This window comes from Pristiophorus japonicus, chromosome 7 (assembly GCF_044704955.1).
Source record: "Pristiophorus japonicus isolate sPriJap1 chromosome 7, sPriJap1.hap1, whole genome shotgun sequence".
NCBI classification, from domain to species: domain Eukaryota; kingdom Metazoa; phylum Chordata; class Chondrichthyes; family Pristiophoridae; genus Pristiophorus; species Pristiophorus japonicus.
Window position 1 is genome coordinate 11921496 of NC_091983.1, and position 21533 is coordinate 11943028.

Here is a 21533-nt window from a genome sequence, read left to right on the forward strand (position 1 = left end):
CAGGGGCAGGGAGGTGTTGCTACAGTTGTACAGGGCCTTGGTGAGGCCACACCTGGAGTTTTGTGTACAGTTTTGGTCTCCTAACCTGAGGAAGGACATTCTTGCTATTGAGGGAGTGCAGTGAAGGTTCACCAGACTGATTCCCGGGATGGCGGGACTGACATATCAAGAAAGACTGGATCAACTGGGCTTGTATTCACTGGAATTCAGAAGAATGAGAGGGGACCTCATAGAAATGTTTAAAATTCTGATGGGTTCAGACAGGTTAGATGCAGGAAGAATGTTCCCAATGTTGGGGAAGTCCAGAACCAGGGGTCACAGTCTAAGGATAAGGGGTAAGCCATTTAGGACCGAGATGAGGAGAAACTTCTTCACCCAGAGAGTGGTGAACCTGTGGAATTCTCTACCACAGAAAGTTGTTGAGGCCAATTCACTAAATATATTCAAAAAGGAGTAAGATGTAGTCCTTACTACTAGGGGGATCAAGGGCTATGGCAAGAAAGCAGGAATGGGGTACTGAAGTTACATGTTCAGCCATGAACTCATTGAATGGCGGTGCAGGCTCGAAGGGCTGAATGGCCTACTCCTGCACCTATTTTCTATGTTTCTATGTTTCTATCTGGGGGTCCTTGTACATGAAACACAAAAAGTTAGTATGCAGGTACAGCAAGTAATTCGGAAGCCAAATAGAATGTTGGCCTTTATTGTAAGGGGGATGACGTATAAAAGTAGCGAAGTCCTGCTACAACTGTATAGGGCACTGGTGAGACCACACCTGGAGTACTGCTTACAGTTTGGGTCTCCTTATTTAAGGGAAATACTTGCATTGGAGGCAGTTCAGAGAAGGTTCATGAAGTTGATTCCTGAGATGAAGGGGTTGTCATGTGAAGAAAGGTTGAGCAGTTTGGGCCTATACTCATTGGTGTTTAGTAGAATGTGAGGTGATTTTATTGAAACATACAAGATTCTGAGGGGGCTTGACAGGGTAGATGCAGAGAGGATGTTTCCCCTCGTGGGGGGAACCTAGAACTAGGGGGCATAGTTTCAGAATAAGGGGTCGCCCATTTAAAACGGAAGTGAGGAGGAATTTCTTCTCTAATTGGGTCGTGAATCTTTGGAATTCTCTGCCCCAGAGAGCTGTTGAGGCTGGGTCATTGAATATATTTAAGATGGAGATAGATAGATTTTTGAATGATAAGGGGGTCAAGGGTTATGGGGAGCAGGCAGGGAAGTGGAGTTGAGGCCAAGATCAGATCAGCCATGATCTTTCTGAATGGCGGAGCAGGCTCCTACTTCTTATGTTGTGGTCATCCAGAACTCAGATGCCCGTATCCTGACTTGCTGATCTACATTGGCTCCTGGTTAAGCAATGCCTTTTAAAATTCTCATTCTTGTTTTAAAATCCCTCCATGGCTTCGCCCCTCTGTATCTCTACAATCTCCTCCAGCCCGAGCATCTGATTATAATCATTCAACCATCAGTGGCCGTGCCTTCTGTTGCCTCGGCCCTAAGCTCTGGAATTCCCTGTCTAAACCTCTCCGCCTCTCTTTCCTCCTTTAATATGCTCATTAAAACTAACCTCTTTGTCATCTATCCTAATATCTCGTTATGTAGCTTGGTGTCAAATTTTGTTTTATAATACTCCTGAGAAGCGCCTTGGGACATTTAACTTCATTAAAGGCGCCATACAAATATAAGTTACTGTTGTTATTGGGTAAATGGCACATCATTATGGTAGCCTAAGAGGGAAAGTGCCCATACAGTTTCGATATAACTTATTTACACAGGAGGCTGTGGGAAACGGATTGCTCAGGAAGGCAGCTGGGGCAGGTATATTTGAGCGAGTGCCCGATTGAAGGTGTTATTTTTCGAACTGGACAGACACCAGAAAACACAAGAAATACCAAAAATATTGTAGATGCTGGAAATCTGAAAATGAAGCACTCAGTGGGTCAGGCAACATTGTTGGAGCGAAGGAATAGGTTAAGGATCTTGACGGAGGGTCAGAATCCTGAAACATTAACCTTTCTTTTGCCTTTCTCCACAGATACTGCCTGACCTAACAGCATTTTGTGTTTTTACAGCAGGAGAAGAACAACTGGTCCATCTAGCCAGTCACCGACAATGAAGCAATCCATTCTCCCTCCACCTCCCTCCCCAACCAATCCAATCTCCCGAGAGGGAGAGGCAAAAGGCAGAGAAAGTATCTTCAGCCAATCTAGGAAATAAAATGACTAACAAATCCATTTTGTTTGTGCTCACACTGGCCTGCAACAGAATCCATGGGTGTTCACAGGTTTAGAACATAGTTGAAAACTTGGGTCTTGTTTTTTTTGTTCGAAGAAAGCAGATTAAGGGACTAAATAGAGTGCTTAAAATTCAGAAACAGTCGCCAGGATAGACAGAAGCAGACTGTTTCCAGTAAAATCATAGAATCTTACAGCATAGATGGAGGCCATTCGGCCCATCGTGCCTGCTCTTTGAAAGAGCGATCCAATTAGTTCCCCCCCCCCCCCCCCCGCCCCGGCTCTTTCTCCATAGCCCAGCAATTTTCTCCCCTTTAAGTATTTAGCCAATTCCTTTTTGATAGTTACTCTGTATCTGCTTCCACCGCCCTGTCAGGCAGTGCATTCCAGATCATAAGGTGGTACAGGGGTTGAGAACAAGTGACTACATAAAAATGATTAAATGTAGGAGATTTAAGACAGAGGACAGGAGAACAGTCTTCACACAGAGTTGCGAGGATGTGCAATTCACTCCCAGGGTTAGTGGTTGAGGTAGAAACTATGTCAACGTTGAAGAGAGGGATGGAGTACAAAAGCAGGGAGGTCCTGCTGCAACTGTACAGGGTATTGGTGAGGCCGCACCTGGAGTACTGCATGCAGTTTTGGTCACCTTACTTAAGGAAGGATATACTAGCTTTGGAGGGGGTACAGAGACGATTCACGAGGCTGATTCTGGAGATGAGGGGGTTACCTTATGATGATAGATTGAGTAGACTGGGTCTTTACTCGTTGGAGTTCAGAAGGACGAGGGGTGATCTTATAGAAACATTTAAAATAATGAAAGGGATAGACAAGATAGAGGCAGAGAGGTTGTTTCCACTGGTCGGGGAGACTAGAACCAGGGGGCACAGCCTCAAAATATGGGGGAGCCAATTTAAAACCGAGTTGAGAAGGAATTTCTTCTCCCAGAGGGTTGTGAATCTGTGGAATTCTCTGCCCAAGGAAGCAGTTGAGGCTAGCTCATTGAATGTATTCAAGTCACAGATAGATAGATTTTTAACCAATAAGGGAATTAAGGGTTACGGGGAGCGGGCGGGGAAGTGGAGCTGAGTCCACGGCCAGATCAGCCATGATCTTGTTGAATGGCGGAGCAGGCTCGAGGGGCTAGATGGCCTACTCCTGTTCCTAATTCTTATGTTCTTATGTTGATTAGACTGGAGAGGTGGATGAAGAGAAAGGGGCTGCAGACATATGGGAACTGGGTGGATAAATGTGATTTGAACTATTTGCTCACATGGAAGGTAAACACCGACACGGACTGGTTGGGCCGAACGGCCTGTTTCCATGTTACAATTTCTATATATGCGCTGTGCGATTTAGACACTGTTTTACGATGTCTCACTGTTTCCCTTTAGAGACCAAGCCTCGGTCGGGCGGAATGTTTCCGTGTTCTAACTTCTATGGAATTCGACGTGTACCTCTTTTGCAGTGGAAGAAACTCTCCTCGGACAGCCTGGGGGTGACAGCACGCCTGCCTCAATCTCAGCAAGGGATAGAGAATGGAACCAACTGTCCGCCTGTCCAGACTGCTCAACTTGATGCTCCAATCGGAAATCTCCCTCAGCTTCTGCAGCACGTCTAGGGAGCAAGTCTCGTGCTGCCGGTGGTAGAAGTGCCTCTCCACTGGTGAAAACCGCAGCCAGTGAACTTCCTCAGTCTGGGGGGGAATCTGGATCTGGGAGGAAAGGAGGGCACGTGTAAGGATTAGAAGGAACAGATGCATAGTTTGCTGATCAACACATTAACGCTCGTCCGAAACCAAACGGTAGAAGACACTAAAAACATCCCAATAAGAGATAATCAAGGGGCTATAGGGGGGCAGGGAACTTAAAACAATCACCATCAATAAAGGAAAAGTACTTGGTAAAATAATGGAACTAAAGACAGACAAGTCCCCTGGACCTGATGGTCTGTATCCTAGGGTCTTAAAAGAAGTGGCTGCAGAGATAGCGGATGCATTGGTTGCAATCTATCAAAATTCTCTGGGTTCTGGGGAGGTCCCAGTGGACTGGAAAACTGTAACTGTAACACCCCTATTTAAAAAAGGAGGGAGACAGAAAGCAGGAAACTATAGACCAGTTAGCCTAACATCTATCGTTGCTGGAGTCCATTATTAAGGAAGCAGTAGCAGGACATTTTTTAAATCGTAATACAGTCAAGCAGAGTCAGCATGGTTTTATGAAAGGGAAATCATGTTTGACAAATTTGCTGGAGTTCTTTGAGGATGTAATGAGCTGGGTGGATAAGGGGGAACCAGTGGATGTGGTGTATTTGGATTTCCAGAAGGCATTCGATAAGATGCCACATAAAAGGTTACTGCACAAAAGTTCACAGGGTTGGGGCTAATATATTTGCATGGATAGAGGATTGGCTAACTAACAGAAAACAGAGAGTCGAGATAAATGAGTCATTTTTCAGTTGGCAAACTGTAACTCATGGGGTGCCACAGGGATCGATGCTGGGGCCTCAACTATTTACAATCTATGTTAATGACTTGGATGAAGAGACCGAGTGTAATCTAGCCAAACTGATGTCAAACATGATGATACAAAGATGGGTGGGAAAGCAAATTGTGAGGAGGACACAGAGAAACTGCAAAGTGATATAGACAGGCTAAGTGAGTGGGCAAAAATTTCGCAGGTGGAGTATAATGTGGGGTTATCCACTTTGGCAGGAAAAATAAAAAAACAAATTATTATTTCACCAGGGAGAGATTACAAAATGCTGCAGTACAGAGGGACCCAAGGGTCCTTGTGCATGAAACACAAAAAGTTAGTATGCAGGTTACAGCAAGTAATCAGGAAGGCAAATGGAATGTTGGCCTTTATTGCAAGGGGGATAGAGTATAAAAGTAGGGAAGTCCTGCTACAACTGTACAGGGTATTGGTGAGGCCACACCTAGAGTACTGCGTACAGTTTTGGTCTCCTTATTTAAGGAGGGATATACTTGCATTGGAGGCTGTTCAGAGAAGGTTCACGAGGTTGATTCCTGAAATGAAAGGGTTGACTTATGAAGAAAGATTGAGCAGGTTGGGCCTTTACTCATTGGAGTTTAGAAGAATGAGAGGTGATCTTATTGAAACATGTAAGATATTGAGGGGGCTGGACAAAGTGGATTCAGAGAGGATGTTTCCACTCGTGGGGGAATCTAGAACTAGGGGGCATAGTTTCAGAATAAGGGGTCGCCCATTTAGAAGTGAGATGAGGAGGAATTTCTTCTCTCAGAGGTCGTAAATCTGTGGAATTCTCTGCCTCAGAGGGCGGTGGAGGGTACATCATTTAATAAATTTAAGGTGGAGATAGACAGATTTTTGAGCGATAAGGGAGTGAAGGGTTATGGGGAGCGGGCAGGGAAGTGGAGCTGAGCCCATGATCAGATCAGCCATGATCTTATTGAATGGCGGAGCAGGCTCAAGGGGCCAAATGGCCTACTCCTGCTCCTGTCTCTTATGTTCTTATGTTCAAACGGAACACTTCAACAGAAACTGTAACGACTCTGCTGTGAAATCTAGAGGTGACATTCCTCTGTAAATAGCTGGAGAAAGTGGTAAAGGATTAGTCATCCCTGCTTCCAGTATTCCGACCCGCTCCCAAAATGCTGGAAATGATGGTAAAAGGCTAGATAAACAACAACCATGTAAAATGTCCCAAGGTACTTCACAGGAGCGATTATCAGACAAAATTTGACACCGAGCCACATAAGGAGATATTAGGACAAGTGGCCAGAAGCTTGGTCAAAGAGGTAGGTTTTAAGCAGTTTGTTAAAGGAGGAAAGAGGCGGAGAAGCTTAGGGAGGGAATTCCTAGACAGTTGAAGGCACGGCCGCCAATGGTACGGTGAAAGGAGTGGGGGTGCACAGGAGGCCAGAGTTGGAGGAATGCAGAGATGTCTGAGGGGTGTAGGGCTGGAGGAGTTTACAGCAATAGGGAGGGGCGAGGCCATGGAGGGATTTGAAAACAAGGATAAGAATTTTAAAATCGCGGTATTGCTGTACTGTTAGCCAGAGCAGGTCAGCTATTGCACTACTAAACTTGTTGAGGGTTAAAGGTCAACGATGAACAACAGATGAATATTCTACAGCCAGAGACACACATTGAAGGCTAGAGGGTATTTTTTGTTTACTTAAGTTCAGAGCTGGCATAAATGAGAATTAAGAACGCACAGTGGCAGGAGATTAGTGACTAGTCCCAGAGTCTTCTGGAGATGCTGGCCATATTGTGGTGGTGGAGGAAAGTGCAGCCTGGGAGGGCAGAGGATAGAGCCACACCAGTAGCTACCCCTGGCAGTAACCCTGCTACAACAAGCATTGAGCGACTGATTAGGAGGATAAAAGCACTCTCAACCTATAGAAGCTCTTTGCTCTGGTGCTCTAACTCTCCTGGTGTACCATATTTTGAACGTTCCTTTGTCTCAATTAGTCTGTAGAGGTACGAGGTAATTTCCCGATTGGGCGTTAGGTGGCTGCCGCCTTTCATGTCCTCGGGCTATCCCAGTAAGTTATTTTGAAGTCACTTTTCATGTTGACAAAGACAGCAGTCAATTTGCGCAGGCAAGATCCCAAAAAGAGCCTTAGCATGAATACCCAGTGAATCTGTTTTGATGGTGCTAGATGTGCAGTACTTCACAACAACAACTTGTATTTATTTCGCACATTTAGCGTAGTAAAACATCCCAAGGTGCTTCACAGGAGTGTTGTAGGATTTTAAAAAATCACGGGTCACATAAGAAGCAATTATGGCGGACGACCAAAAGCTTGGTGAAAGAGCTAGGTTTTAAGCAGCGTCTTAAAGGAGGAAAGAGAGGCAGAGAGGCGAAGAGGTTTAGGGAGGGAGTTCCAGAGCTTAGGGCCCAGGCAACAGAAGGCATGGCCACCAATGGTGGAGCGATTATAATCGGGGATGCTCAAGAGGGCAGTGTTTGAGGAGCGCAGACCTCTCGTGGGGTTGTGAGGCTGAAGGAGATTACAGAAATAGGGAGGGGTGAGGGCCATGGAGGGATTTGTAAACAAGGATGAGAATTTTGAAATCGAAGCGTTGCTTAACCGGGAGCCAGTGTAGATCAGCGAGCACAGAGGTGATGGGTGAACGGGGCTTGATGCGAGTTAGGACACGGGCTGCCGAGTTTTGGATGACCTCAAGTTTACGTAGTGTAGAATGTGGGAGCCCAGCCAGGTGTGCGTTGTAGTAGTCACGTCTAGAGGTACCAAAGACAATTCACTAGTGACAACAGTCTGCGTGCAGAAGTGACTGGTGACACCGAACCCAAGGGAATGTCTAATGCAAACATAGCAGTGACGTATTTCCCCACATACTGAGAGAACCTGAACTACAACCGCTGAATCGGGGATTGGGGAGGCTACACCAAGGGACGGTGAATCGTAGATTGGGGAGGCTACACCAAGGGACGGTGAATCGGGGATTGGGGAGGCTACACCAAGGGACGGTGAATCAGAGATTGGGGAGGCTATACCAAGGGACGGTGAATCGGGGATTGGGGAGGCTATACCAAGGGACGCTGAATCGGGGATTGGGGAGGCTATACCAAGGGACGCTGAATCGGGGATTGGGGAGGCTACACCAAGGGACGCTGAATCGGGGATTGGGGAGGCTACACCAAGGGACGGCAATCGTAGATTGGGGAGGCTACACCAAGGGACGGTGAATCGTAGATTGGGGAGGCTATACCAAGGGACGGTGAATCGGGGATTGGGGAGGCTACACCAAGGGACGGTGAATCAGAGATTGGGGAGGCTATACCAAGGGACGGTGAATCGGGGATTGGGGAGGCTATACCAAGGGACGCTGAATCGGGGATTGGGGATGCTATACCAAGGGACGCTGAATCGGGGATTGGGGAGGCTACACCAAGGGACGCTGAATCGGGGATTGGGGAGGCTACACCAAGGGACGCTGAATCGGGGATTGGGGAGGCTACACCAAGGGACGGTGAATCAGAGATTGGGGAGGCTACACCAAGGGACGGTGAATCGTAGATTGGGGAGGCTACACCAAGGGACGCTGAATCGGGGATTGGGGAGGCTACACCAAGGGACGGTGAATCGTAGATTGGGGAGGCTACACCAAGGGACGGTGAATCGTAGATTGGGGAGGCTACACCAAGGGACGGTGAATCGTAGATTGGGGAGGCTACACCAAGGGACGGTGAATCGTAGATTGGGGAGGCTACACCAAGGGACGCTGAATCGGGGATTGGGGAGGCTACACCAAGGGACGGTGAATCGTAGATTGGGGAGGCTACACCAAGGGACGGTGAATCAGAGATTGGGGAGGCTACACCAAGGGACGGTGAATCAGAGATTGGGGAGGCTACACCAAGGGACGGTGAATCAGAGATTGGGGAGGCTACACCAAGGGACGGTGAATCGTAGATTGGGGAGGCTACACCAAGGGACGGTGAATCGTAGATTGGGGAGGCTACACCAAGGGACGGTGAATCAGAGATTGAGCTGCTGCACAGAAGGCCCACAAAATCTGGCATCGGGCAAAGGATCACCCGAATGATTTTCTCCTCCAACTAATGGGTGCTGAACCCTATTGTAGCAGCATTACAACTGGCCCAGCTGAAACCCGCTCACTCAGCACAGATATGTACAGCCCAGCTACTTATTGCATCTATTAAGTTGTGGGAAGAGCCCATTTTCACTGTTAGCTGTATCTATGCCAGCCATAAGATAACCGAACAGTTTTTCTGTAGCACATAAACAGTGCCTACTGCACTTTCATTAACTTCAAATGCTGGGGTAGAAAGTGGGTCTTGTTGCGCTCATGTTGCAGGGGTAGGCCGGGCGGAACGAGGCCCAATGTCGGGGTCTAATGTCGGGCGCTCCAAGACGCTTGAAAATCTTCTGACCCAAAATTGGGTCAGGCTACTTTATAGGCGCACCTGGCTGCCAAAAATAAATAAAATAAAACCGGTTTTAGAACCCTGACATGTGCAAACCAGGGGCCCCGACGCCTGATTTAGGTCCCTTCAGGAGAACATAGTCTGTGTTGAACAGGGCAGGCGATGGGCCTAATCCACTCAGGATTCTGCCTAAGCAACGGCCGCCAACTAAAGGAGCCAGGAAGGACAGGAGAGTGCTTCTGACAGCCGCTATCGTCCGTCCATCCATTCATCCACCTCCCCCGCCATCCCGGATCTTTGCTGAGGCCACTGCTGGTGAGGCACGACGGGCATTGGCAGCTCGCCCGGATTATTCAGATGAGGTCAGAGGCCTAACTTCAGGCCAGCCTAGAGCTTCCCTGTTTGGTTGTTGCCCCATGTATTTCTTGTCGATATTTACACGGGCGTGTGTACCTGATCAAGCACATCCTTTTTCGCTGTTCTCCACATGATCTTTGCGATGAGGGTGTAGATTGGAAGAGGATTCTTCCTGCAGTAAGGTTGGTATAGGAGTTGGTCCCACCAGTGTTTAACCCAATATGGGTCCACACCCAGAAACAGTACTAACCCATATAGGTCTGAGGGCAGAAGGAGAAATAAATAAGCTACATTGAAATTGTGTGTGGATTACAGAAGACAAAAAAAAGTGAAAATAAGCTGCCTGATACTGCATATGGACCTTGTCACATTGCAACGCCCAGCGCACTCCCACCCAACATTTAGCGCGCACTGAACTTCATCACAAGCAGCACGAGACGCTTCCTCCATTCTTTCGGATGAGACGTTAAACCGAGGCCCCGTCTGCTCTCTCAGGTGGACGTAAAAGATCCCATGAAACTATTTCAAAGAGGAGCAGGGGAGTTATCGCTGGTGTCCTGGGCCAATATTTATCCCTCAGTTAACATCACTAAAACAGATTATTTGGTCATTATCCAACTGCTGTGCACAAATTGGCTGCCACGTTTCCCACATTACAACAGTGACTACACTCCAGAAGTACTTCATTGGCTGTAAAGTGCTTTGAGATGTCCGGTGGTCGTGAAAGGCGCTATATAAATCCAAGTCTTTCTTTACATGGATCATACATCCGGGGCCTCCCACATCACACATCACAGACTTCAGCTGTCCCCTATACTATTCTGATACTAATACTAAACCCAGAAGAGCCGAGGGCCCAGGGGCAGCACGGGCCCAGCCCACACTGCGATGTGTGTGCGCACTAGGTCCGTGCAGCAGAGCAGGTCTCCAGTCGTCTTGGATAACCCTTGCCGCTGGACAAAGACCGAGCTCTGTCAAGCCCGTGTGGTGGCTGGTGTGTAACGGTCACCACACGTTAAGAAAAATCCACGCACAGGCATCTTCCACCCCCTCAAATGGAGTGGAACATCGGGTCCTTCATTGAAGCATCTGTGAACTCTTGTGGAAGCAAGTCATCCTCGTTTGAGGGACCACCTATGATGATACTAATCTAATCTGTTCTTTGCTAAAGGTTTGGTGAAAAACACAACAACTTTGTGATTTTGCCACTGAAGAATAATTTTACACCAACTGCACCTCAGGACTGACCTCGCTCTAAGACTGAATTTCTGCTGAGGATAAACTCTCAACCTCCTAGCCTTTCGCACTACAATACCCGCTCATATCTCAGCATTAATCTCTTGTTAATAAACTCCAGTTTATGCTATCTTAATTTAATCAACAGTCCAACAGCCAATTACAAAATTGCTAATCGCGCTATTCATGTAACCAATTAATAATCAGCCACTCCAGCACTGTGGGTTCTGTGGATTTGTTCAGCAAGAACTGCTCTTCCTCATCCTGTATTCGGCACCTCCATGCCCAAAATACAAGTTACTGTATCGAACACAACTTCATTATAGTATCAGGCAGTCCCTCCTATCGAGGATGACCTACTTCCACACCAAACAGGGATGTGTTCACAGGTGTTTCAATGAGGGACCTGACATTCCAGGTCCCGAACTACATATTGAAGGGTGGAAGATGCCTGTGCGTGGATTTTTTTTTTTAACGTGGGGTGGCCGTTGTACACCAGCCATCACACGGGCTTGACAGAGCTAGGTCTCGATCCAGTGACAAGGGTTAACCAGGATGACTGGAGACCAGCTCTGCTGCACGGACCTAGTGCGCACACTACCTCCAACTATCCATAGATCGCAGTGTGGGCTGGCCCGTGCTGCCCCTGGGCCCTCGCCTCTTCTGGGCCCCAACTTCATGATATAGGGCGTGAGAGAGAGAGAGAGCGCTTCTGGTCATGGGACGGCACTTGGAATCACAGTGGGAAAACGTTCAGTAAATCAGATATTTGTTACCTTCTAAGCCCCTTTGGACTGGAGTTCCCGTGACACACCAACGATTGATTGCACTCAGTCGCAAACACATTTCTGCAGCCTAGAGAAGGAGGAAGGGCCAGAAAGAGAGTGTTACTTGTTGCGTGGAAATTCTTGTGTTACAAAATGGAAGATATCTGGGTTTGCGTTTGGTCTTACTCATTTCAAAAACTTAATACCACAGAGATAGTTTTGGAAAGATGGAAAGAACTTGCATTCCTTTAGCACTGTCCAGGACGTCCCAAAGCGCTTTACCGGAGAGGGCAGATGGTAGATTATGTGCTTAGGTCTCTGGGGTAGGGGTTCGAACCCACAACCTTCTGACTCAGAGGCGAGAGTGCTACCCACTGAGCCAGGGCTGACATTTTAGGGTGAGACCCTCACCACCTGTGGGCCTGTTAGGAACAAATACACTGACACAGGTACTGAAGTTGCAATTTTGGTGTCACAACAAGATGGTATATATATATATATATATATATTGTGCACACATTTTAAACCTCAATCCTAAAAATACATCGCAAATGATCAAACTGCCAAGTGCAATACTAACACTCTGCATCGTGCAACATAATAAAGGAAAAGAGGCACAGGCAGTTGACACAGTGACTTTGACATTAGCCTTTTACCTTCAGAACCAGAGCTCAAATGCAGTCCAGAATGATGGGAATAAAAATCTCTGACATCACTAATTTAGGAGAGAGGGAGGAAATGAATGAAGAAATTAAAGAAAGAAAGAGAAGGAAACAGTTGACAAGAGGATTGAAGTAAATTAATCCGAACTGTAACAACATTGAGGGTCTTTTCCCACTTTGCACTCAGCTATAGGGGGCGCACGTTGGAGACTTGGGCCCGCGCTCCACACAATTCTTCAACTGTTTAATTTAATGATCGGAAAATCATACAGCGCATCCAATTTCCCCATCGGGAGTGCGATGTCAGAAAGTGACCCCTTCTCTATTGGATGTTGTAGAAACATGCAGGCTATGGCAACATAAAATGGAAAGACCCCCCCCCCCCCCGCCCCCCGAGAGCAAGGTTAAGGTGCCTTGAACATAAAATTAATTACCAATTGAAATTTGATGAGTCATGCTTCCTTAGCATCACAGTAACTCGAATACTAATCATAAGGATACAGACAAAATGGAATCAATGGGACAGAATATACTGATCAGCAGGGTACAGATAAAATGTAATCAAGGAAATGGGACAAATTGTAACTAGAATAACCCAATCACCAGGGCACAGACAAATGTGTAGTCAAAGAGATGGAACAGATTATCGCAGAGTATCAAATCGCACGGGGTAGCCTTGAGGAGGAATTCATAGAATGCATACGGGATTGTTTCTTAGAACAGTATGTTACATAACCTACAAGGGAGCAAGCTATCTTAGATCTGGTCCTGTGTAATGAGACAGGAATAATAAACGATCTCCTCGTAAAAGATCCTCTCGGAATGAGTGATCACAGTATGGTTGAATTTGTAATACAGATTGAGGGTGAGGAAGTAGTGTCTCAAACGAGCGTACTGTGCTTAAACAAAGGGGACTACAGTGGGATGAGGGCAGAGTTGGCTAAAGTAGACTGGAAACACAGACTAACCGGTGGCACAATTGAGGAACAGTGGAGGACTTTTAAGGAGCTCTTTCATGGTGCTCAACAAAAATATATTCCAGTGAAAAAGAAGGGCGATAAGAGAAGGGATAACCAGCCGTGGATAACCAAGGAAATAAAGGAGAGTATTAAATTAAAAATCAATACGTATAAAGTGACCAAGGTTAGTGGGAAAATAGAAGATTGGGAAAATTTTAAACGACAGCAAAGAATGACTAAGAAAGCAATAAAGAAAGGAAAGATAGATTACGAAAGTAAACTTGCGCAAAACATAAAAACAGATAGTAAAAGCTTTTACAGATATATAAAACGGAAAAGAGTGACTAAAGTAAATGTTGGTCCCTTAGAAGATGAGAAGGGGGATTTAATAATGGGAAATGTGGAAATGGCTGAGACTTTAAAGAATTATTTTGCTTCGGTCTTCACAGTGGAAGACACAAAAACAATGCCAAAAATTGCTGGTCACAGGAATGTGGGAAGGGAAGACCTTGAGACAATCACTATCACTAGGCAGGTAGTGCTGGACAGGCTAATGGGACTCAAAGTAGACAAGTCCCCTGGTCCTGATGAAATGCATCCCAAGCTATTAAAAGAGATGGCGGAAGTTATAGCAGATGCATTCGTTATAATCTACCAAAATTCTCTGGACTCTGGGGAGGTACCAGCGGATTGGAAAGCAGCTAATGTAACACCTCTGTTTAAAAAAGCGGGCAGACAAAAGGCAGGTAACTATAGGCCGGTTAGTTTAACATCTGTAGTGGGGAAAATGCTTGAAACTATCATTAAGGAAGAAATAGCGGGACATCTAGATAGGAATAGTGCAATCAAGCAGACGCAACATGGATTCATGAAGGGGAAATCATGTTTAACTAATTTACTGGAATTCTTTGAGGATATAACAAGCATGGTGGATAGAGGTGTACCGATGGATGTGGTGTATTTAGATTTCCAAAAGGCATTCGATAAGGTGCCACACAAAAGGTTACTGCAGAAGATAAAGGTACGCGGAGTCAGAAGAAATGTATTAGCATGGATAGAGAATTGGCTGGCTAATAGAAAGCAGAGAGTCGGGATAAATGGGTCCTTTTCGGGTTGGAAATCAGTGGTTAGTGGTGTGCCACAGGGATCGGTGCTGGGACCACAACTGTTTACAATATACATAGATGACCTGGAAGAGGGGACAGAGTGCAGTGTAACAAAATTTGCAGATGACACAAAGATTAGTGGGAAAGCGGGTTGTGTCGAGGACACAGAGAGGCTGCAAAAAGATTTAGATAGGTTAAGCGAATGGGCTAAGGTTTGGCAGATGGAATACAATGTCGGAAAGTGTGAGGTCATCCACCTTGGGGGAAAAAAAACATTAAAAGGGAATATTATTTGAATGGGGAGAAATTACAACATGCTGCGGTGCAGAGGGACCTGGGGGTCCTTGTGCATGATTCCCAAAAAGTTAGTTTGCAGGTGCAGCAGGTAATCAGGAAGGCGAATGGAATGTTGGCCTTCATTGCGAGGGGGATGGAGTACAAAAGCAGGGAGGTCCTGCTGCAACTGTACAGGGTATTGGTGAGGCCGCACCTGGAGTACTGCATGCAGTTTTGGTCACCTTACTTAAGGAAGGATATACTAGCTTTGGAGGGGGTACAGAGACGATTCACTAGGCTGATTCCGGAGATGAGGGGGTTACCTTATGATGATAGATTGAGTAGACTGGGTCTTTACTCGTTGGAGTTCAGAAGGATGAGGGGTGATCTTATAGAAACATTTAAAATAATGAAAGGGATAGACAAGATAGAGGCAGAGAGGTTGTTTCCACTGGTCGGGGGAGACTAGAACTAGGGGGCACAGCCTCAAAATATGGGAGCCAATTTAAAACCGAGTTGAGAAGGAATTTCTTCTCCCAGAGGGTTGTGAATCTGTGGAATTCTCTGCCCAAGGAAACAGTTGAGGCTAGCTCATTGAATGTATTCAAATCACCGATAGATAGATTTTTAACCAATAAGGGAATTAAGGGTTACGGGGAGCGGGCGGGTAAGTGGAGCTGAGTCCACGGCCAGATCAGCCATGATCTTGTTGAATGGCGGAGCAGGCTCGAGGGGCTAGATGGCCTACTCCTGTTCCTAATTCTTATGTTCTTATGTTCTTATAAACCAGGAAGGGAAATCCCATAGAAGCAACGAGAACCTAGGAGCAACACTCAAGAAGCAGGAACCTTAGGCCAGGGGCTCAAAGCAGGACACGAGAGAAGTTGGACCTTTAAGAAGGGGTTTGAAAGCAGGACACCAGCGGAGATTGATCACCTCTGTTAACGGCTAATACCAGCACAAGTAGTGAGGCTTATGTGCTATTTTATACATTGTTTGTACTTTATTTCTACTTTGGGAAATCGTTTGAACTTTAATTCTAATTCGGGAAATAAAGTTTGTTTAGCTGAAACATAACATTTGTCGACGACTTTCTTTCAATACTTGGAAGTCCCAACAAAGTGTTACGACTGTAGTAACTAAATACCTACTGCATAAACTGTCTACAATCATACAGTGAGTTTTGGGCAACAGATGTAAACTCCGTCGTACAGAGTTCTGCCTTCTACACACTCACCTTGGCAGTGGCACATTCCACCATTTGGGCCTCATCCAGACAGATCCTCCACCACTCCACGGCAACCAGCGGGCTGGGAATGGCCATGTAGCGCTTCTCTTTGCGCAAGCGACGCCCATCATCGCTGTTGCTGTGAGGTATGTCGACATAGTTTAGCTCCGATCGAAGCACGTCATATGTGGTGATGACTATCTCGTGCTTTGCCAGCGCATGAGGTTGGACAAAGCCGTGCTTCTTCACTCCTTGGTACACCTGTGGAGGGATGCGACGGAAGTCAGAAATGCCAATCAAGGTGCTGCTCTAAAGAGCTAAAGTACTCTAAACTAGCACAGCAACTAATAAAACTAGCACAGCAACTAATCAAACTAGCACAGCAACTAATTCAATTACTCAAACATCTTACAATCAACTACTTAACTATGAAAGGTAAATTAACCAACTTTGGGGTGCGTCTCTTCTCAGTTATAGAAGTTTATCTGCCACATAAATAGTGATGAAAATACTGTAAGGATATGGTTGTTTCAGGACGACCAGGACAGTGGGCGATCGGAGCAGCAGAATGCTGGGCAATCGGGGTTGGGGGGGACATGGGAAGGCAGTAAGCAGGAGCGGGGGTACAAGTGGTGAGTGGCAGTGCCAACACACTTGCACCTCCCGGCTCTTACGTGGACCACCCCAACCTGCGAGAGGACACCATCGCAGGCCGGGAGCATAAAGAGCTGGAGCGCGGCCACTACAGCTTCCAGCGCGTGTCGTCCAAAGTGTGCAATGACTTTGAGGTGGGCGACTGGGTGACGTCATCAAGGCCCAGGTCGCCGGTGAGAGCGTGGGCTGGAACATCGGCGGGGCCCAGGTACAGCGGAGGAGCGGGAAGGTCGTAGCGGAGGTGCGGCAATTGAGGGTACGGGGCCCAGAAGAGCCGAGGGCCCTGGGGCAGCACGGGCCAGCCCACACTGCGATATGTGTGCGTGCTAAGTCCGTGCAGCAGTCATCCTAGTTAATCCTTGCCATTGGATAAAGGCCTAGCTCTGTCAAGCCCGTGTGGTGGCTGGTGTGCAAAGATTCACGCACTGGCATCTTGCACCCTCTCAATTGGAGTTCAGGACTGGAATATCGGGTCCTCCATTGAAACATCCATGAACTCATCCCTACTGATATGGAAGCAAGTCATCCTCGTTCGATGTACCACCTATGATGATGACCTCCCGGCTCCACATTGAGGCAATTGGGGCAGAAGTCCCGGCCTCCCGAGTCCGTACGGAGTGTCTACGGACCCAGGAAGGCATCGCAAAAGCTGGTTTCAGCGCACAATGCGCACGCGCTGAAAACCGGCTTTTCGGATCTGTCGAGCTGGAGCTTGACAGATCCTCCGTATCTCGGGAGCGAGGACATTTTTGCAAGGGCAAGATTGTGGGATTTACCCACATCTTGCCCAGCAAATGTCCTCAAAACTCTTGCGCCTGATAAAAGCAGGCGCATAGTCTACTTTTACAGGCGTAAGAGTTTTAAAACACACTTAAAACATAAAAGTAAAATGATAAAAACACATTTTATTGTTAAAAACCCTCCCCCGCTATGGTGAGCATGCCCTTCCTGCCCGCTATATTGGTGACTTAGGTGCTCATTTACCGCCCGAATTTCTAGGCCTTAAGATCTTTTCCTGCCGGAATCAAACAGGGATGAAAAGAAGTGAGGTTTGGTTGAGGGGCAGGAGTGTGCTACAACAAATCACTCCAACGCTGCACGCAAGAAAGATCTTAAAGCAAAACTGTTCTCAGCCTGCTACCAATAGATAATCCTAACTCGTGTGGAGAACAAACAAGCAAGGAAGAAGAATGCAGTGATAAAGGTTATGTAAAACTACGTGTTTAAGGTTCGTGATTTCTCTGTCGGCTTCCTTACCAAAATGGAAATGGAAGACGATCTCGCGTGCCTGTTAATTTCATCCACCCACTGGTGGCAGATGGAACTGGGTGAGATGATCAGGGTTGCAGATGTGGGCACTGGTTTCATCGTGACCAGGCAGTGTGGGCAGTAGAATGGCCTGATCTTTAGGTCTCCTTCCTTGTAATTAACGCAGGCAGCATGCTGCCACAAATGGCACTTCAGGCACTGCACCCACGCTTTATAATCAGCCAGTCCACTTTTTCCGCAGATGCATTCGAAATGACACTTTGCATTGCTGTAGGGAGGGGTGGTTTTAGAGGGAGGCAGCACCTCCAGATCTTCTTGAGAATCTCGCTGGAGGACATTTAGGCAACTTTTGCCATTTGTCGTCAGCTGCGGTGGGTTACGGGAACTTTCTCTTATTTCATCGCTTCTGCTATTCTCCGTGATGCCCCGTCCAGTGGGAATCATCTCTAGCCCTCTGTTGGAAACCTCGTCCTGCGGCGTTTCCGGTGCTTTTCCTGCATTCTGGGGTTGCTCAGTTTCACCACAATCGCCGGTTTCGTTTTCCAGGAGGCACACAAGAGAAGCACCTGCCAATAGTTTGCCAGGGGCTGCTGCGTTCGGGGTTATGTCACCGCCTTCTGCTTTCACCTCTTGCTCATTATTTAGAAAAATATTCAACACGCTTTTCCCAGAGCTTGGTTTCTGAGCAGAAACAATGAGCGAAAGTAAAACAGTGTCCATAAATCGCACAATACACAATAGAAATCTATAGGAGTTACAACACAGAAGCAGGCCATTCGGTTCAAATCCATGTTGTCATTGACATTACACATGAGCGAAAGGTCCTCATCACATTCACCCACTCCGTTCCTTTAACCCCTTTTCCTTTGTCCACCTCCTCCCATCCAATCTTAAATGTTGACATCATTTCTGCCCCAACCACTAACCCTGGGAGTGAATTCCACAGCCTCGCAACTCTCTGTGTGAAGACGTTTCTCCTGGTTTTAAATCTCTTACACTTAATCTTGTATTGATGGGGCCCTTCCCACTTGACCTCTCAACGACCAGAAATAGTCTGCTTCTATCTACCCTGTCAACCCTTTCATAACTTTAAATAAGATTATGAGGGGGCTTGACAGGGTAGATGCAGAGAGGATGTTTCCCCTCGTGGGGGAATCTAGAACTAGGGGGCATAGTTTCAGAATAAGGGGTTGTCCATTTAAAATGGAGATGAGGAGGAATTTCTTCTCTCAGAGGGTCGTGAATCTGTGGAATTCTCATCCCCCAGAGAGCTGTGGAGGCTGGGTCATTGAGTATATTTAAGGTGGAAATAGACTGATTTTTGAACGATAAGGGAGTCAAGGGTTATGGGGAGCGGGCAGGGAAGTGGAGTTGAGGCCAAGATCAGATCAGCCATGATCTTATTGAATGGCGGAGCAGGCTCGAGGGGCCAAATGGCCTACTTCTGTTCCTATTTCTTATGTTCTTATAAGCACTTCTACTATGACCCATAATTTGAGTTGCTCCAACAAAAAAAGTGGCAAGTTTTCAAGTCTTTCTTTGTATTTATATTTCCTTATACCAGGCAGCATCCCAATGAGTCTGCACTGGACCCTCTCTAGCCTCAATATCTTGCCTATAGCATTGAGCCCAATACTGCACACACTACTCTAACTGAAGTCTTAACGTTTTATATAGGCCCATTATTACCACTTGTCTTTAATATTCGATATCTTGAGATATAGCCTAGAATGCTGTAAGCTTTTTATTTGTACAGCCTTATCAACCCGAGGAGCTGCTTTTAATATCCTGTGAAGCTGTCCTGTGAATCTGTACCCCAAGTCCCTCTGCTCTTCCACAGCACCGAGCCTATTTCCATTCACAGCATAATCGCTGCTGCGATTTTTAAAACCCAAATCACCTCACACTTTGCCATTGAATCCCATCTCCTTTTTAGCCCATTCCCCCAGCTCACCAAAATCCCTTTGCAGTTTCCTTTGTTCTTCGAAAGAATTAACCACACCTCCTATTTTGGTATCATCTGCAAATTACGACAAAACTCTCTCCAGGCCCACATCCAAATCATTGATACACACAGTGAACAGAAGTAGGCCCAGAACTGAACCCTGTGGACACCTCCACCCATTTCCAACCACTCTGAAAAACTGCCCTGAACTCCTATTCTCTGGTTTCCCTCTTCTAACCAAATTTTAATCCAGTTTCATACCCTTTAATCTTCTCGAGTAACCTCCAGTGTGGCACTCTGACCAAAACTTTCCTAAAGTCCATGTACACTACATCCACTGCATTTCCCCCATTGGCCAAGACCTTCCCAAATAATTATGAGGTTTGTCAAGCGTGATTGTCCCTTTTGAATGTGTGCTGACTATTTCTAACTATTTTCTCTTTATCTAGATGTTAAGCCAACTGGCCTGTCATTACCCACATTAGCACGGTCTCTCAATTATAAATTCTTACGTTCAATTTATAATGGAAACTGCTATGTAAACTTGTCACACTGTAGTTACACCCTCCCCTGGTGGGAGAATGTAATTCGTAGAATAGTACAGCACAGAAGGTGGCCATTCGGCCCAACGAGTCTGCGCCAACTATTTCGAAGAGCAAGACGGTTAGTCCCACTCCCCTTGTTCCGTAAAAAAAGTTTTCCCTTATGTCGCCTCTGGTTCTTTTGCCTTAAATCTGTGCACTTTGGTCATCGAACCATGAGCCATTGGGAACCGTTTCTCTTTATTTACTCTATCTAAACCCTTCATGATTTTAAACACCTCTATCAAATCTCCTCTTAGCCTTCTCTGCTCTAAGAACAACCCCAGCTTCTCCAGTCTATCCATGTAACTAAAGTCCTTCATCCCTGGAACCATTCCAGTAAATTTCTCTGTGCCCTCTCCAAAGCCTTCATGTCCTTGCTAAAGCGTGGTGCCCAGAATTGGACACAATACTCCAGCTGGGGCTGAACTAGTGTTTTATATCGGGTTAGCATAACCTCCTGGCTTTTGTCCTTCATGTCTCTATTTATAAAGCCAAGGATCCCATATGCTCAACATCACGTGTACTGCCCACATCAAAAAACTCAATCACATCAGTCATTTGCCCTTAACAAATCCGTGCTGGCTCTCCTTTATTAGTCCACGCTTGTCCAAGTGGTTGTTACTTTTCTCCCGGATTACTGTTTCTAAAAGCTTCCCCATCACCGATGTTAAACTGACTGGCCTGTAATTGCCAGGTTTAGCCTTCTCCCCTTTTTTGAACAGGGGTATAACATTTGCAATCTTCCATAGAAACATAGAAACATAGAAACATAGAAACATAGAAAATAGGTGCAGGAGTAGGCCATTCGGCCCTTCTAGCCTGCACCGCCATTCAATGAGTTCATGGCTGAACATTCAACTTCAGTACCCATTCCTGCTTTCTCGCCATACCCCTTGATCCCCCTAGCAGTAAGGACCTCATCTAACTCCTTTTTGAATATATTTAGTGAATTGGCCTCAACAACTTTCTGTGGTAGAGAATTCCACAGGTTCACCACTCTCTGGGTGAAGAAGTTCCTCCGCATCTCGGTCCTAAATGGCTTACCCCTTATCCTTAGACTGTGACCCCTGGTTCTGGACTTCCCCAACATTGGGAACATTCTTCCTGCATCTAACCTGTCTAACCCCGTCAGAATTTTATATGTTTCTATGAGGTCCCCTCTCATTCTTCTGAACTCCAGTGAATACAAGCCCAGTGATCCAGTCTTTCTTGATAGGTCAGTCCCGCCATCCCGGGAATCAGTCTGGTGAACCTTCGCTGCACTCCCTCAATAGCAAGAATGTCCTTCCTCAGGTTAGGAGACCAAAACTGTACACAATACTCCAGGTGTGGCCTCACCAA

The 21533-nt window shown here is 46.4% G+C and overlaps 1 protein-coding gene across 8 annotated transcripts in view; it reads right to left on the reverse strand.

Annotated features, from left to right (window-relative positions):
• Positions 1-21533, reverse strand: part of shprh (SNF2 histone linker PHD RING helicase) — a 154977-nt gene that overhangs the window by 77425 nt on the left and 56019 nt on the right. For all 8 annotated transcript variants that reach the window (XR_011593821.1, XM_070884805.1, XM_070884807.1 and 5 more), the window contains 5 exons: positions 17652-18344; positions 15750-16001; positions 11519-11597; positions 9603-9766; positions 3704-3960 (listed from right to left, as the gene is read on the reverse strand). Coding sequence is in view for 7 of the 8 variants with exons in the window: in XM_070884805.1 (XP_070740906.1) it covers positions 3704-3960; positions 9603-9766; positions 11519-11597; positions 15750-16001; positions 17652-18344 (1445 nt within the window). In the remaining variant the exon portion in view is untranslated. The remainder of the gene's footprint in view (positions 1-3703; positions 3961-9602; positions 9767-11518; positions 11598-15749; positions 16002-17651; positions 18345-21533) is intronic.